The 16,708-nt window shown below is 48.4% G+C and overlaps 1 protein-coding gene across 1 annotated transcript in view; it reads left to right on the forward strand.

The window, feature by feature from the left end:
- LOC120839311 (sodium/hydrogen exchanger 11-like) overlaps positions 1–11,676 on the forward strand; it is a 46,318-nt gene extending 34,642 nt beyond the window's left edge. Inside the window, 2 exon segments of the mRNA XM_040500678.2 lie at positions 878–1,075; positions 11,512–11,676. Coding sequence (XP_040356612.2) covers positions 878–1,075; positions 11,512–11,676 — 363 coding nt within the window.
- Positions 11,677–16,708: the final 5,032 nt, after the last annotated feature.

A 16,708-nucleotide genomic window follows, 5' to 3' on the forward strand; every position in this document is an offset into this window, starting at 1 on the left:
AGCGGCCCTTGGAAGCAAATGGCGGCGCAGCACTGAAATGAGCGGGCCTTGGAAGCGAATGGCGGCGGAGCACCCGCTCATGGCACGTGTCTCGAGCGCTTCCTCAACAATGGTTGGCGGTACTTGTGAAAAACGCTTTTATCAAGGGACTTTACGGGTGGCGGGCTGAAGAGGGTGACTGAAGTGTGGAAACAGCTTGCACATTAAACGATTACGCATGGAGACGGGACACACACAGAGCTGACTACCAACTATTCTTTAGTATTTTACCATTTTTCATCCTTCGTTCTAGTCTTCTTTCACATTCACTCGACCAATACATATTTATGAGATTTGACAAATTGAATTTACTTTACGCACCCATTGATCAAACGAGTACATAAAAAAAAGAAGCAAAACATGAGAAAAATAAGTAAATGAAATAAGTAAACTACGAACAGAAGGTGTCACCATTCACTTGCACTACAGGGCACTGCGCCTCCGCCCATTGTAGATATTGTTGTGAAGGTTTCTCCAAAGGCTGAATATCGAAACTGACTATCAAATTGTATAAACACGTAGTGATCGAGTGGACGAGGAAAAAAACTCGGCCGATGGATGAGGAAGACGAAATACTAAATAATGGTTAATAGTCAGCTTTGCGTGTGTGTCTCGTCTCGTATCTATGTGTAATAGTTTAGTGTTCAAGCTGTTTCCCCACCATCAGTGACCTTGTACCAACTAGCTAATCTCAAAGCGGTGAACGTGTGTAAGAGGGGGGGGGGGGGGGGGGTACCATTTTTCCGCGGGAGTTCCACAACTGAGCTAATCTAGTAGCGTAGTGAGCAGCTTTCCCACCGAACACACATTGCGTCAGCTTTCGTCATTTCCTTCCCAGACATGGCCCATGGAAAAGATCAAGCTTCGGCTGCAATCCTTTCTTCTCCCGGACCTGTTGAGTGCGCACGATTTTCTTCGGAGCCCCGACGTCGAAGACATCCTCCTTGTGCAGGGCACGCTGGTAGACGTGAACAGCGGCGACCTGTACGTGGCGCCCGCCTACATTCCGCGCACCGTTAAGAGGTTCATCTTCCCGGTAAGACCAGCGAACCACACGCCGCTGTCTACTTTTTTTCAGTTGAAACTTTTATTTATTCACAAATACTGCAGACTCATTCGAGTTCAACCAGAGGAGTGCATTGTAAGAAGATACCGAGAAATACCATAAAGTTCAGCAATGAAACGAGGTACAAAAAAAAGTATACCCTAAAAGTCAAGTTTATTGGTTACAGGATATTTTCGCAAAGGTGCAAACGCTCAAATTCGCAATGAATGTGTCGACTCTGACAGTCAACAGCAATTGTTGACAACCTATTTTATGCAGTAATTGTCCTAAAAAAATTTTTAATGTATCAATATACACGCGAAATCGCTTATCATACCTCTAGCAGAAAGTATAAGGAAGAAAGAGTACGAGACAAAAGACGGGACACACTCTTGAAAGAACGTGCCCTTCTGTGTCTCCTTTTCCTTTCTTTCTTATTCATTCTGCTTTGAAGGGCAACTCCGCTCAATTCCGAAAAATTTAGGCTTAGATGTGATTCCATTTCACGAAACACTACTAAACAGCTCTACGTCCTCGGATTTGTGAAATGTGGAATATTATTTGTGTAATCTTAATTTAAACATCAGCTGATACCGAAACCGAAACCTCGGTTGCGTCAGGCAACATTCGCCTCGTGCTGTCAGGGTCATGGCCACGTCACATCGAACCACGTGGTCTTGTGACGTTCGTGGGGGCGAGGGATGGGACACGCGACGCGGGGAGGTCGCTTCGCATGGCGTGGACGGTGATGTCCCGGGGGAAAGGGGGAAGGGGAGAAGACAAACGAGGAGAGGGGGAGCGGAGAAACAGACCGATAAGCGCGCAGGGCAGCGCAAACTAGCGCATCCGCGTCACGGTGATCACGTGGACGCCGTTCAGCCAACACCGGGAGGAGAAACTCATGACGTCATCGTTCAATTTCGCTCTGAGAAGTAAAAACAAACAAAACGTGAGAATGACGTAGTCATGCCTCTGACGTAGTGGCTCAACGTTGGCCGCTCCCACTCGTCGCATTGACTGCGCTGACGATTGCGCCTCACGTCGCACGCTAGAGTTGGCAGATTTCGGCGACTCGGCTCATTTGAAAGTTTGCTGGCCAGTTTATTAAATATATAGACGAAATTAGATCGTAATATTTGACATGGGGTCTTCTGATATGATACTGGAGAGGACTACATAGTTTTCTAAATATCAAAAATGAAGCGGAGTTGCCCTTTAAGTATACTTTACCCTCGTTGCGAATGTAATCCCTGATCATTTTTCCGCTCTAAAAACGAGTGTTAACACTCGTTTTTAGAGCGCTTTACGCAACTCCTCTGTCGCGAGCGAACGCTCGCGACAGAGGAGTTGCGTAAAGCGAGTGATTTATTTGAGTCAAACCGTTATATCCAGGGTGATTGCATGAGTTTAATCCGGACAGATTTTTATTTTTAACTGGGTGAGAGTTAGACAAGTTCGTCTTCACCATGTGTCGATCAGGCTGAGCGGACAGTAGGTTAGAGGAAAATCGTCGTGGTAAGTTGGCCAATTACATAAAATATGTTCATATATTTCTTTATTTATTGGTCTTTAGGGTACGTTGCAATTGCAGTATTGACGGCAATTTCTCTTAGAGTTCAGATCAATTCGAAGAATTAGAAAAAAACGAAATAGCTTTTTAGGTATTAATTGATAAATTTTCACGTTTTATAGCCCCATTTAAAATTGGCGCGCAAAAGAAGCGCCGCAAGCCCTGCCCACAATGTTGCTTAGAAGAGTGACGTAGTTGTTTCAGTCACGTTACGTTGTCACCTTTGTCGTCGGCGCGCTCCCCAAGGACACCGTGCCGAGGTAGTGACGCCATGATTGAAACGGCTTGTCATTCTTTCAAGCGTCCTTGTGGGCAGGACTTATGACGCTGTTTTTACGTGCAATTTCTAAATTGTACTGAAAAACGTGAACATTGATGAATTCATGTATAAAATACTATGATATTTTCGAGAATTCTTTTAATTGGTTTTTCCTGTAATAGCAATTGCCGTCAATACTGCAACTGCAAAATAAACCTTAAAAACAAGTGTGTCTTTCTTATCGCAAACAATATTCGCCGAAAACTCATACACCGTCCGAAGAAAATGCCAGTGATTGGTAAAGATGCCAAAAAGTTTCACAAGTCAGTGTTTCATGATTCAAAAGTTTGAATCTATTTTTAGATTTCAACGAGAAAACTGCCGTTCAGTGGAGCGCGTGAGCATACGAACGTGAATATCCTCTACTGCAAGCTGCCCGAGAGAGCCCAGAGAGTCCAGATGGCTCTGAGAGAGCCGGGCTTGTGGCGCCATCTCCCGAGAGTCGCGGCACGCGAGAGAGACCAGATCGGTTTTTAAGCCTCCCGCGATGTCTCAGGACCAGCTCCGCTGCAGCGCACCCGGTTCTAAGACGTCGCAAGAGGCTTAAAAACCGGTCTGGTCTCTCTCGGTCGTACTCGGTCGCAAGAGTGTGAACGAGCTTTTACTGCCAACGTTGACGACTGCTAACCAACGAGATTACCTCGGTTGCGGAACTCCAGCGCAAGGGGTCTTCCTCACTCACTTCAGTTCGCCTCCCGTCGTTCGAGGCGCCACCTAGATTTTCGTTTACGAACTGTGTGCGCCATAGACTATGGTGGAGCGCCATCTAGAAACTGCACTGCAAAATGTACGTGTTCCACAGGATACAGGAGTTGCCGTAGCAGCCGTATGGCGCGTCGAACGACGGGATTTCTCTGCACCCCCCCCCCCCCCCCCCCAAACACCCTTGTGTTTTTGAAGGCACTCCCTTAATTGGGCAACGACTCCTCTATTGTAAATGCACCCCCAACCCCCCCCCCCCTCCCCCTAAAAAAATTAGACACCCCCTAATTTGAATTTCTGGGGAAACCCCTGGACGGGAGCGAGTCTCGGTGAGTGAGAGGGGTGCTGCTCGTGCATGCAGCCAGTCTTGTACACGTTACTAGAAAAAAGTAATCGATTACAATTACTATTACTCTTGGGTAAAAAGTATTTGATTAGATTACTTGATTACTCGGCAGCAAAAGTAATTGGACATTACTTAAAGAAGTAATCGTTACTTTTCCGATTACTTTATTGTGTGAAGACACATCTTTAGCGCTCATAACAATGAACTATTTCCAACCTATATTTCACATTTGCACAAGTATTGAAGAAGAAAAACTGGCTCCCTCTTCGTGGTCGTTTCACCTTCACAAGGCGGACACAAGCACAGAATTTGTTTGAAGACCTTTAATGATTTGGGCGTTCCCCAGTGCATGTGTGTGTGTGTGTGGGGGGGGGGGGGGAGGGGGTTCTAGATCTTGTTAAGCTTGAGCGGCGGTTGTCGCTCAAAGTTTGCGTCGCTTTTTTATTATTCACATGCGGATGAGCTCGCATGTTATACAAAAGAGCAGCAGCTCCAGGATTTGAAACGGATCATGTGTAGTATCCATTAGCGGAAGAGATCGCCCCCACCACTTCTCAACTCGAAACATTGCTTGCCACAAAGACCACATAGGGGAAATGTGGAAATATTTCAACTGCCTTTGTTATATTTTGCATCCGCTTTAGGCATTCTTCCGTTCTGGTTCTCCTACGGGCTGCGAGTAGGTACCCTAAGCAGGATTTTTATTTTTTTTATTTCTGTGTGTGCGTGCGTGAGGGGGCTAGTTTGAACTAGGGTGCCTTCATGTGCCTTCAAGCGCACATGAAGCCTCAGTAGTTTAAACGAAGGACTCACAAAGCTAGATTCTGCTTCCTCAAACTTCGCCCTGAATGGCCTTCGTCACGCTCTGTGGTTTCCCTGGGGCTTCCCACTCCCAGTCCCAGCTCGAAAAAAAAAAAAAAAAAACTAACATTCCACAGAAACTACATAGAAAGAGATTGACCTCGTTTCCTACAGCTCCGCAAAAATCTTTATTTTTTTCCGTTCGAAAAAAAAAAAAGCAAATTTTATTTTTGTCACTTTATAAAAAAAGGGCGTGTGCCGGGGGGGGGGGGGGGGGGGGTCCCGTGGACAAATTGTAATGGTTACAAGTAATTTTATTACTTCAAAAAGTAATAAGATTACTCTTGTGATTACTGCCTCATAAAAGTAATCAACTGATTACAAAATTACTCCAAAAAGTAATCGATTAAAAGTAGTTTGATTACTTGTAATGCGTACGGTACAAGTCTGCATGCAGCGTCTATGAGGAGTTCCCTAACTGAGCAAATCTAATAACGCTGCTGCTAACCTAACCTAGGGTGTGCAGTCATACTGTACAGGCCAGATTGTCTGTATATTCAGTTGCACCATAATTGCGAGCGTAAAAAAGTGAAAGCCGTTTACAACTCCCTGTAACACCGAATTAGAGCGCAGCTCTTGAGGAGGAGGAGGGAAGGATACTGAGGGGGGGGGGTGAAGTGACCTGGGGGAGGGGTCACGTGACCTTGGGGTGACCTTGGGGTCACGTGACGATGCCGATGCGGACTCCGATGACGTCATCAGCGATGATGACGATGACGATGCGGATGTCAGTGACGTCATCAGTGACGTCATTGATGACGTCAGCAGTGATGGTGACGATGACGATGCGGATGCCGGTGAGGTCATCAGCGACGTCACTGATGACGTCATCAGTGATTATGACGATGCGGATGCCGGTGACGTCATCAGTGACGATGACGTCATCGGGGAGGTCACGTGACCTCGGCGGGGGTCACGTGACCCTGGGGGGTGGTCACATGACTTCGGGGGGTCACGTGACCTCGGGGGGGGGGGGTCACGTGACCTTGGGGTGACCTTGGTTACGCCGACGGCGACGCCGACGCCGCTCAAGCCGGGAACGGGCCCCTAAGAGCTGCGCTCTAAAACTAGAAGAGCGAGTGCAACGCTTTGAGTGGGCCAGCTACACGCTAACAAAACAAAACCTTTGAGGGTGTAAAAATGGTGTTCCAGAGACTTCCACCCATGGCTACACCTTTTTATCACCCTTATTTCGAGTAACGCACTCTTTTTATTGTAAATTAGGGTGCTGTTACATGAAACATTTCATTTTTAAGTGCACGAAAAGGATATGAATAAGGGTGCTATACTTTGAAGTGAGAACCCCCTTCATTGTTGAAGGGTGTTTTTCTGCACTGCAGCGGCTTTATGCGACTTGTTTTTGTGACAATGTCAAATAATTATCGGCTGTACCCAGTGGTGGACTCAGAGGGGCGGTCCGGATGTCCTGACCCCCCTTTCGTATCCTCCATATGTACAAATTGAGTGAACTTGGGGAGGGGGAGGGGGGGGGGAGGGGGGGGGGGAGGGGGGTTCTTAAACATATTATAAGCTGACCCCCTCCCCCCTTTCGAAATAACTGTGTCCACCCTTGGCTATACCAATGCCTTGTCACTGGGAGATATGATCCTTGGGCTTAAATATATTATGCTCTACCGTGAAATTTTGACGATAACAAAGCGACATACGTGTGACCTTCGTAATTGGGAGGCGGTCGCCTGCGCATGAGCGTCTTTGAGTTGGTGAGTACATAATAGCGGTGGAAGTCAACAGGAATGTTATCCCTACGTTGTGTGTGATTCATTGCGTTTGTATTTGCTGTTTCTGCACTTCTGAGCACTACAAGATGTGCTTGTTGCGCGGAAACATGCAAATAATATCCCTAGCATGTTGCTAAGATCGCCAGCATCCCATTTTTAGAAGCAGCCTCCTAAGGAAGTATGAGCTAACACCCTTAGGATATTAGCTCCAGAACGGTCTGATACACACCCTTAAGTGTGTAAAATGTTTTAGTGTGTATATACTCCCGGTCGTGAAATGAAAATTCCGCTCGCCACTTGTAGTAAAAAAAAAAAAAAAAAAAAAAAAAAAAACGCCCATTGCGGGTTTTTTGGACGCCATTTAAAGGCAGAGCAACTTCTCATTATCTAAACCAAGGGTTGCCGAGCCCCGGCCCGCAGAGGCCTTCCGACCGGCCCGCAGCTTTCCCCCGCGGTCGTTCCGGTGACTCCTTGACCACGGTCCGCTCCCAGCAGGCCCACTGCTACCAGCATAAAAATTAAACGCGTGTAAAAGAAACAGCGCCATACACGCGCACGAAGATAGCAGAAAAAACGAGAAATATTTATTTCGTTTCCTTTTTCTTCTTTACTTTACACTTTTATATTTATATTCCGACCCTCGGGACTGCGACAACCCCCAATCGAGCCCCTTAGCTAAAAACGTTGTGAGAACTCGGGCCTGGCCTAGCCTCTCGAAGTATTCTAAATATGCACCCCGCCACCATCTCTTGGTGCTTGCAGAAGGTGTTTCCTAGCCATTTTGGTGGTGGATAAACGTTTAAGAGCGCAGCTCTTAGGCGCCCGTTTCCGGCTTGAGCGGCGTCGCCGTCGGCGTAACCGCGCGGTGCATTATGGGTAAATTTCCCCGCTAAATCTAGCGGAAAATATTTCCCCGCTAAATCTAGCGGAAAAACTTCCCCGCTAAATCTAGCGGAAAAAATTTCCCCGCTAAATGTAGCGGAAAATATTTCCCGCTAAATCTCGCGGAAAAAATTTCCCCGCTAAATCTAGCGCTAAAAATCCAGCGGAAAAATTTTCCCCGCTAAATCTAGCCGAAAAAATTTCCCCGCTAGATCTAGCGGAAAAAATATCCCTGCTAAATCTAGCGGAAAAATTTCCCCGTCAAATCTAGCAGAAAAAATTTCCCCGCTAAATCTAGCGGAAAACATTTCCCCGCTAAATCTAGCGGAAAACTTTCGCCGCTAAATCTAGCGGAAAAAATTTCCCCGCTAAATCTAGCGGAAAATATTTCCCCGCTAAATCTAGCGGAAAAATTTCCCCGCTAAATCTAGCGGAAAAAACTTCCCCGCTAAATCTAGCGGAAAAAATTTCCCGCTAAATCTCGCGGAAAAAATTTCCCCGCTAAATCCAGCGGAAAAATTTTCCCCGCTAAATCTAGCCGAAAAAATTTCCCCGCTAGATCTAGCGGAAAAAATTTCCCCGCTAAATCTAGCGGAAAAATTTCCCCGTCAAATCTAGCGGAAAAAATTTCCCCGCTAAACCTAGCGGAACAATTTCTCCGCTAAATCTAGCGGAAAAAATTTCTCCGCTAAATCTAGCGGAAAACATTTCCCCGCTAAATCTAGCGGAAAACTTTCCCCGCTAAATCTAGCGGAAAAAATTTCCCCGCTAAATCTAGCGGAAAAAATGAAAGCCGCTTACAACTCCCTGTAACGCCGAATTAGAGCGCAGCTTTTGAGGAGGAGGAGGGAAGGGCACTGGGGGGGGTTAAACTAACCAGGGGGGGTCACGTGACCTTCGGGGTCACGTGACTCCCAATGCCGATGATGTCATCACTGACATCCCTGATGACGTCATCAGTGACGATGACGATGCGAATACCGATGACGTCATTAGTGACGTCACTGATGACTTCACCAGTGATGATGACGATGACGATGCGAATGTCGGTGACGTCATCAGTGACGTCGCTGATGACGTCATCAGTAGTGATGACGATGACGATGCGGATGCCGGTGACGACATCAGTGACGTCACTGATGACGTCATCAGTGATGATGACGATGACAATGCGGATGTCGGTAACGTCATCAGTGATGATGACGATGACGATGAGGATGACGGTGACATCATCAGTGATGATGACGATGACGATGTGGATGCCGGTGACGTCATCAGTGATGATGACGATGACGATGTGGATGCCGGTGACGTCATCAGTGATGATGACGATGACGATGTGGATGCCGGTGACATCATCAGTGATGACGATGACGATGTGGATGCCGGTGACGTCATCAGTGATGATGACGATGACGATGCGGATGCCGGTGACGTCATCAGTGATGATGACGATGACGATGTGGATGCCGGTGACGTCATCAGTGATGATGACGATGACGATGCGGATGCCGGTGACGTCATCAGTGATGATGACGATGACGATGTGGATGCCGGTGACGTCATCAGTGATGATGACGATGACGATGTGGATGCCGGTGACGTCATCAGTGATGATGACGATGACGATGTGGATGCCGGTGACGTCATCAGTGACGATGACGTCATCGGGGGGTCACGCGACATCGGCGGGGGTCACGTGACCTCGAGGAGGGAGTCACGTGACCTCAAGGAGGGGGTCACGTGACCTCAGGGGAGTCACGTGACTTCGGGGGGTCACATGACCTCAGGGGAGTCACGTGACTTCGGGGGGTCACGTGACCTCGGGGGGTCACGTGACCCCCCACGAGGTCACGTGACCCCGGTGGGGGGCTCGCGCGGTGCATTATGGGACATTTCCCATGATGCACCGCGCGGTTACGCCGACGGCGACGCCGCTCAAGCCGGAAACGGGCCCCTAAGAGCTGCGCTCTAAAAAAAGTGAAAGCCGCTTACAACTCCCTGTAACGCCGAATTGGAGCGCAGCTCTTGAGGAGGAGGAGGGAAGGGCGCTGGGGGGGGGCGGGTTAGACTAACCAGGGGGGGGTTACGTGACCTTGGGGGTCACCTGACCCCCAATGCCGATGATGTCATCACTGACGTCACTGATGACGTCATTAGTGACGTCACTGATGACTTCACCAGTGATGATGACGATGACGATGCGAATGTCGGTGACGTCATCAGTGACGTCGCTGACGACGTCATCAGTGATGATGACGATGACGATGCGGATGCCGGTAACGACATCAATGACGTCACTGATTTCGTCATCAGTGATGATGACGATGACGATGCGGATGTCGGTAACGTCACCGGCATCCACATCGTCATCGTCATCATCACTGATGACGTCACCGGCATCCACATCGTCATCGTCATCATCACTGATAACGTCACCGGCATCCACATCGTCATCATCACTGATGACGTCACCGGCATCCGCATCGTCATCGTCATCATCACTGATGACGTCATCACTGATGACGTCACCGGCATCCACATCGTCATCATCACTGATGACGTCACCGGCATCCACATCGTCATCGTCACTGATGACGTCATCATCATTGATGTCATCATCACTGATGACGTCACCGTCATCCACATCGTCATCGTCATCATCACTGATGACGTCACCAGCATCCACATCGTCATCGTCATCATCACTTATAACGTCACCGGCATCCGTATCGTCATCGTCATCACTGATGATGACGATGACGATGTGGATGCCGGTGACGTCATCAGTGTCGATGATGTCATCGGGGGGTCACGCGACATCGGCGGGGGTCACGTGACCTCGGGGGGTCACGTGACCTCGAGGAGGGGGTCACGTGACCTCAGGGGAGTCACGTGACCTCGAGGAGGGGGTCACGTGACCTCAGGGGAGTCACGTGACCGGGGGGTCACGTGACCTCGGGGGGGGTCACGTGCCTCCCCACGAAGTCACGTGACCCCGGTGGGGGGCTCGCGCGGTGCATTATGGGATATTTCCCATGATGCACCGCGCGGTTACGCCGACGGGGACGGCGACGGCGACGGCGACGGCGCTCAAGCCGGAAACGGGCCCCTAAGAGCTGCGCTCTAAAATGTTGGTCACGTGACCCGTGACCTGGGGAGTCACGTGACACCCCGAGGTCACGTGACCCCCTCCTGAGGTCACGTGACCTCTGAAGGGGCACGTGTTTGTCCCCACGTGACCCCACCAAGGTCACGTGCCCTCGGGGGGGTCACGTGACCCCCCCCCCGAGAACACGTGGCCCTCAGTACCCTCCACTCCTCCTCCTCAAGAGTTGCGCTCCAATTCGGCGTTACAGGGAGTGGTAAACGACTTTCACTTTTTCTTTCTTTTTTTTTATTTATGAGAGGGTTATGTCAATGCCTCTTGATAAATATAATCTAGCCTTCCTAGCTAGTTTCCACAGCCGGTGGGGTTGTGGCGACATCCTGTGGTGACGTTGCAAACTTTGAATACTCCAAACGCTCCAAATCGTCCAAATCAGCGCGCGTACCAAGGCACTAATGTTAGCGCATTAAAAGAAATAATAATGAGGAAGAAACCGGCATTGACACCTTTGCTGTTCAGCTGTGACCGTCTCCGAGTCCTGATAATGACATGCTACAGGGGAGTCCATATCACATGAGCGAATGACGTTTTAGTGAACAGCGACATTCGAGCCAATCGACGTTTTAGCGAATACCGGGGGCGCGCGTTTACCCATACCCGCGTTGCGCTTACGCCGCTTCGCCGGCGACAGTCTGCGGCGGCTCATTACAAAAATGTGAACCCACCTGGCCCACCCAAAAACGCCGCTGTGCAGCGTCCGACTATTCGCTAAAGTGTCATTCGGTGAAACGTGGGCGTTCGCTAAAAACGCCATTCGATCAAGTAAGTGCCTCCCGCCACAACGAAACCAGGGAAATGAGCAGTGGTATAGCTCCCCGACGGGCTGGTGCACTTCGCAGGGTGAATTTGCAAGTCGGCCTAGACCCGTGATTGTGGTGGTGGCCAACAAGCAGTACAAGCTGCCTCTCGAGTTCGACTGGCTCAAGAAGGTTCCCTCCGAGGACGAGCGAAGCGCCGAGATGGAGGCCAGCCGACAGGTGAGCCCGGGAAACCCAGCATTCTAAACCTCGGGCTGTTTCTCGGGAAAACCTGAACAGACAAGAATCAGATCATAGAGGGCAAGACAGCAGTTGCCTTCGTAGTTCGGCACACCACCCCCAAAAGTGGAACAGTGTGGCTCATCAAAAACATGAAGTTCGAACAAATGCGACCTACCCGCGGAATGTCGAGTGATCGTAACAAAGTCGGACGCGAAACTACTCGTCTTACCTTATCGCCGGAGTTCTAGAACTTCGGAATTAAAAATAGCGCGAAAAGACGAGGACCAGACAAAAAAGTGACAGGGACGTAGCGCAATCGAGACCGAGACACGAAAACATTACGTGTCTCGGTTGGTTCGTGGGCGTCTAATTTCGTTAAATGTCTCACGGGTACACAAGTTTCCACGTGGCCGTCAGGTAGGGCCTCGTAACTTTCGCCATACATGGAAGCCAAATTGAACGACGTGCGGTGCTTTTTTTTTTTTTTTTTGAGCTGTATGGTCCAAATAGCACACACCGATCTATCTCTCGGCCGGTTTTCGACATACCTTTTCCGATTTTCCGCTGAGAAAAACTTAAAAGGACGTACTGCTTATTCTTGCTCATTGAAGCATGTACAAGAAGCCGGCCAACCGAAAGTTTTCTCGGCCACAGTTACCTAGACCACCAGATAGGAGATGGTCCAAATAGCACACACCGATCTATCTTGCGGCCGGTTTTCGACATACCTTTTCCGATTTTCCGCTGAGAAAAACTTAAAAGGACGCACTGCTTATTCTTGCTCATTGAAGCATGTACAAGAAGCCGGCCAACCGAAAGTTATCTCGGCCACAGTTACCTAGGCCGCCCGATATGAGATGGTCCAGATAGCACACACCGATCTATCTTGCGGCCGGTTTTCGACCTTTTTCAGCTTTCGGCCGAGAAAAACTTAAAAGGACGCACTGCTTATTCTTGCTTATTGAAGCATGTACAAGAAGCTGGCCAACCGCAAGGTATCTCGGCCACAGTTACCTAAGCCGTCCAATATGATATGATCCAGATAGCACACACCGATCTATCTTGCGGCCGGTTTTCGACCTTTTCCAATTTTTCGCCGAGAAAAACTTAAAAGGACGCACTGCTTATTCTTGCTCATTGAAGCATGTACAAGAAGCTGGCCAACCGAAAGTTATCTCGGCCACAGTTACCTAGACCACCAGATAGGAGATGGTCCAAATAGCACACACCGATCTATCTTGCGGCCGGTTTCCGACATACCTTTTCCGATTTTCCGCTGAAAAAAAACTTAAAAGGATGCACTGTTTATTCTTGCTCATTGAAGCATGTACAAGAAGCTGGCCAACCGGAAGGTATCTCGGCCACAGTTACCTAAGCCGTCCAATACGATATGGTCCAGATAGCACACACCGATCTATCTTGCGGCCGGTTTTCGACCTTTTCCAATTTTTCGCTGAGAAAAACTTAAAAGGACGCACTGCTTATTCTTGCTCATTGAAGCATGTACAAGAAGCTGGCCAACCGAAAGTTATCTCGGCCACAGTTACCTAGACCACCAGATAGGAGATGGTCCAAATAGCACACACCGATCTATCTTGCGGCCGGTTTCCGACATACCTTTTCCGATTTTCCGCTGAAAAAAAACTTAAAAGGATGCATTGTTTATTCTTGCTCATTGAAGCATGTACAAGAAGCTGGCCAACCGGAAGGTATCTCGGCCACAGTTACCTAAGCCGTCCAATATGATATGGTCCAGATAGCACACACCGATCTATCTTGCGGCCGGTTTTCGACCTTTTCCAATTTTTCGCTGAGAAAAACTTAAAAGGACGCACTGCTTATTCTTGCTCATTGAAGCATGTACAAGAAGCTGGCCAACCGAAAGTTATCTCGGCCACAGTTACCTAGACCACCAGATAGGAGATGGTCCAAATAGCACACACCGATCTATCTTGCGGCCGGTTTCCGACATACCTTTTCCGATTTTCCGCTGAAAAAAAACTTAAAAGGATGCACTGTTTATTCTTGCTCATTAAAGCATGTACAAGAAGCTGGCCAACCGGAAGGTATCTCGGCCACAGTTACCTAAGCCGTCCAATATGATATGGTCCAGATAGCACACACAGATCTATCTTGCGGCCGGTTTTCGACCTTTTCCAACTTTTCGCTGAGAAAAACTTAAAAGGACGCACTGCTTATTCTTGCTCATTGAAGCATGTACAAGAAGCTGGCCAACCGAAAGTTATCTCGGCCACAGTTACCTAGACCACCAGATAGGAGATGGTCCAAATAGCACACACCGATCTATCTTGCGGCCGGTTTCCGACATACCTTTTCCGATTTTCCGCTGAAAAAAAACTTAAAAGGATGCACTGTTTATTCTTGCTCATTGAAGCATGTACAAGAAGCTGGCCAACCGGAAGGTATCTCGGCCACAGTTACCTAAGCCGTCCAATATGATGTGGTCCAGATAGCACACACCGATCTATCTTGCGGCCGGTTTTCGACCTTTTCCAATTTTTCGCTGAGAAAAACTTAAAAGGACGCACTGCTTATTCTTGCTCATTGAAGCATGTACAAGAAGCTGGCCAACCGAAAGTTATCTCGGCCACAGTTACCTAGACCACCAGATAGGAGATGGTCCAAATAGCACACACCGATCTATCTTGCGGCCGGTTTCCGACATACCTTTTCCGATTTTCCGCTGAAAAAAACTTAAAAGGATGCACTGTTTATTCTTGCTCATTGAAGCATGTACAAGAAGCTGGCCAACCGGAAGGTATCTCGGCCACAGTTACCTAAGCCGTCCAATATGATATGGTCCAGATAGCACACACCGATCTATCTTGCGGCCGGTTTTCGACCTTTTCCAACTTTCCGCCGAGAAAAACTTAAAAGGACGCACTGCTTATTCTTGCTCATTGAAGCATGTACAAGAAGCCGGCCAACCGAAAGTTATCTCGGCCACAGTTAGCTAGGCCGCCCGATATGAGATGGTCCAGATAGCACACACCGATCTATCTTGCGGCCGGTTTTCGACCTTTTCCAACTTTCCGCCGAGAAAAACTTAAAAGGACGCACTGCTTATTCTTGCTCATTGAAGCATGTACAAGAAGCTGGCCAACCGGAAGTTATCTCGGCCACAGTTACATAGGCCGCCAGATAGGAGATGGTCCAAATAGCACACACCGATCTATCTTGCGGCCGGTTTTCGACATACCTTTTCCGATTTTCCGCTGAGAAAAACTTAAAAGGACGCACTGCTTATTCTTGCTCATTGAAGCGTACAAGAAGCCGGCCAACCGAAAGTTATCTCGGCCACACTTACCTATGCCGCCAGATAGGAGATGGTCCAAATAGCACACACCGATCTATCTTGCGGCCGGTTTTCGACATACCTTTTCCGATTTTCCGCCGAGAAAAACTTAAAAGGACGAACTGCTTATTCTTGTTCATTGAAGCATGTACAAGAAGCTGGCCAACCGGAAGTTTTCTCGGCCACAGTTACATAGGCCGCCAGATAGGAGATGGTCCAAATAGCACACACCGATCTATCTTGCGGCCGGTTTTCGACATACCTTTTCCGATTTTCCGCTGAGAAAAACTTAAAAGGACGAACTGCTTATTCTTGTTCATTGAAGCATGTACAAGAAGCTGGCCAACCGGAAGTTTTCTCGGCCACAGTTACATAGGCCGCCAGATAGGAGATGGTCCAGATAGCACACACCGATCTATCTTGCGGCCGGTTTTCGACATACCTTTTCCGATTTTCCGCTGAGAAAAACTTAAAAGGACGCACTGCTTATTCTTGCTCATTGAAGCGTACAAGAAGCCGGCCAACCGAAAGTTATCTCGGCCACACTTACCTCTGCCGCCAGATAGGAGATGGTCCAAATAGCACACACCGATCTATCTTGCGGCCGGTTTTCGACATACCTTTTCCGATTTTCCGCCGAGAAAAACTTAAAAGGACGAACTGCTTATTCTTGTTCATTGAAGCATGTACAAGAAGCTGGCCAACCGGAAGTTTTCTCGGCCACAGTTACATAGGCCGCCAGATAGGAGATGGTCCAAATAGCACACACCGATCTATCTTGCGGCCGGTTTTCGACATACCTTTTCCGATTTTCCGCCGAGAAAAACTTAAAAGGACGAACTGCTTATTCTTGTTCATTGAAGCATGTACAAGAAGCTGGCCAACCGGAAGTTTTCTCGGCCACAGTTACATAGGCCGCCAGATAGGAGATGGTCCAGATAGCACACACCGATCTATCTTGCGGCCGGTTTTCGACATACCTTTTCCGATTTTCCGCTGAGAAAAACTTAAAAGGACGCACTGCTTATTCTTGCTCATTGAAGCATGTACAAGAAGCCGGCCAACCGAAAGTTATCTCGGCCACAGTTACCTAGGCCGCCCGATATGAGATGGTCCAGATAGCACACACCGATCTATCTTGCGGCCGGTTTTCGACCTTTTCCAACTTTCCGCTGAGAAAAACTTAAAAGGACGCACTGCTTATTCTTGCTCATTGAAGCATGTACAAGAAGCCGGCCAACCGAAAGTTATCTCGGCCACAGTTATCTAGGCCGCCAGATATGAGATGGTCCAGATAGCACACACCAATCTATCTTGCGGCCGGTTTTCGACATACCTTTTCCGATTTTCCGCCGAGAAAAACTTAAAAGGACGCACGGCTTATTCTTGTTCATTGAGGCATGTACAAGAAGCTGGCCAACCGGAAGTTATCTCGGCCACAGTTACCTGCACAGTTACCTAGGCCGCCAGATATGAGATGGTTCAAATAGCACACACCGATCTATCTTGCGGCCCGTTTTCGACATACCTTTTCCGATTTTTCGGCGAGAAAAACTTAAAACGACGCACTGCTTATTCTTGCTCATTGAAGCATGTACAAGAAGCTGGCCAACCGGAAGTTATCTCGGCCACAGTTACCTAGGCCGCCCAATATGAGATGGTCCAGATAGCACACACCGATCTATCTTGCGGTCGGTTTTCGACCTTTTTCAATTTTCCGCCGAGAAAAACTTAAAAGGA

This window comes from Ixodes scapularis, unplaced genomic scaffold (genome assembly GCF_016920785.2).
Source record: "Ixodes scapularis isolate PalLabHiFi unplaced genomic scaffold, ASM1692078v2 PGA_scaffold0__279_contigs__length_252992795, whole genome shotgun sequence".
Classification (NCBI taxonomy): domain Eukaryota; kingdom Metazoa; phylum Arthropoda; class Arachnida; order Ixodida; family Ixodidae; genus Ixodes; species Ixodes scapularis.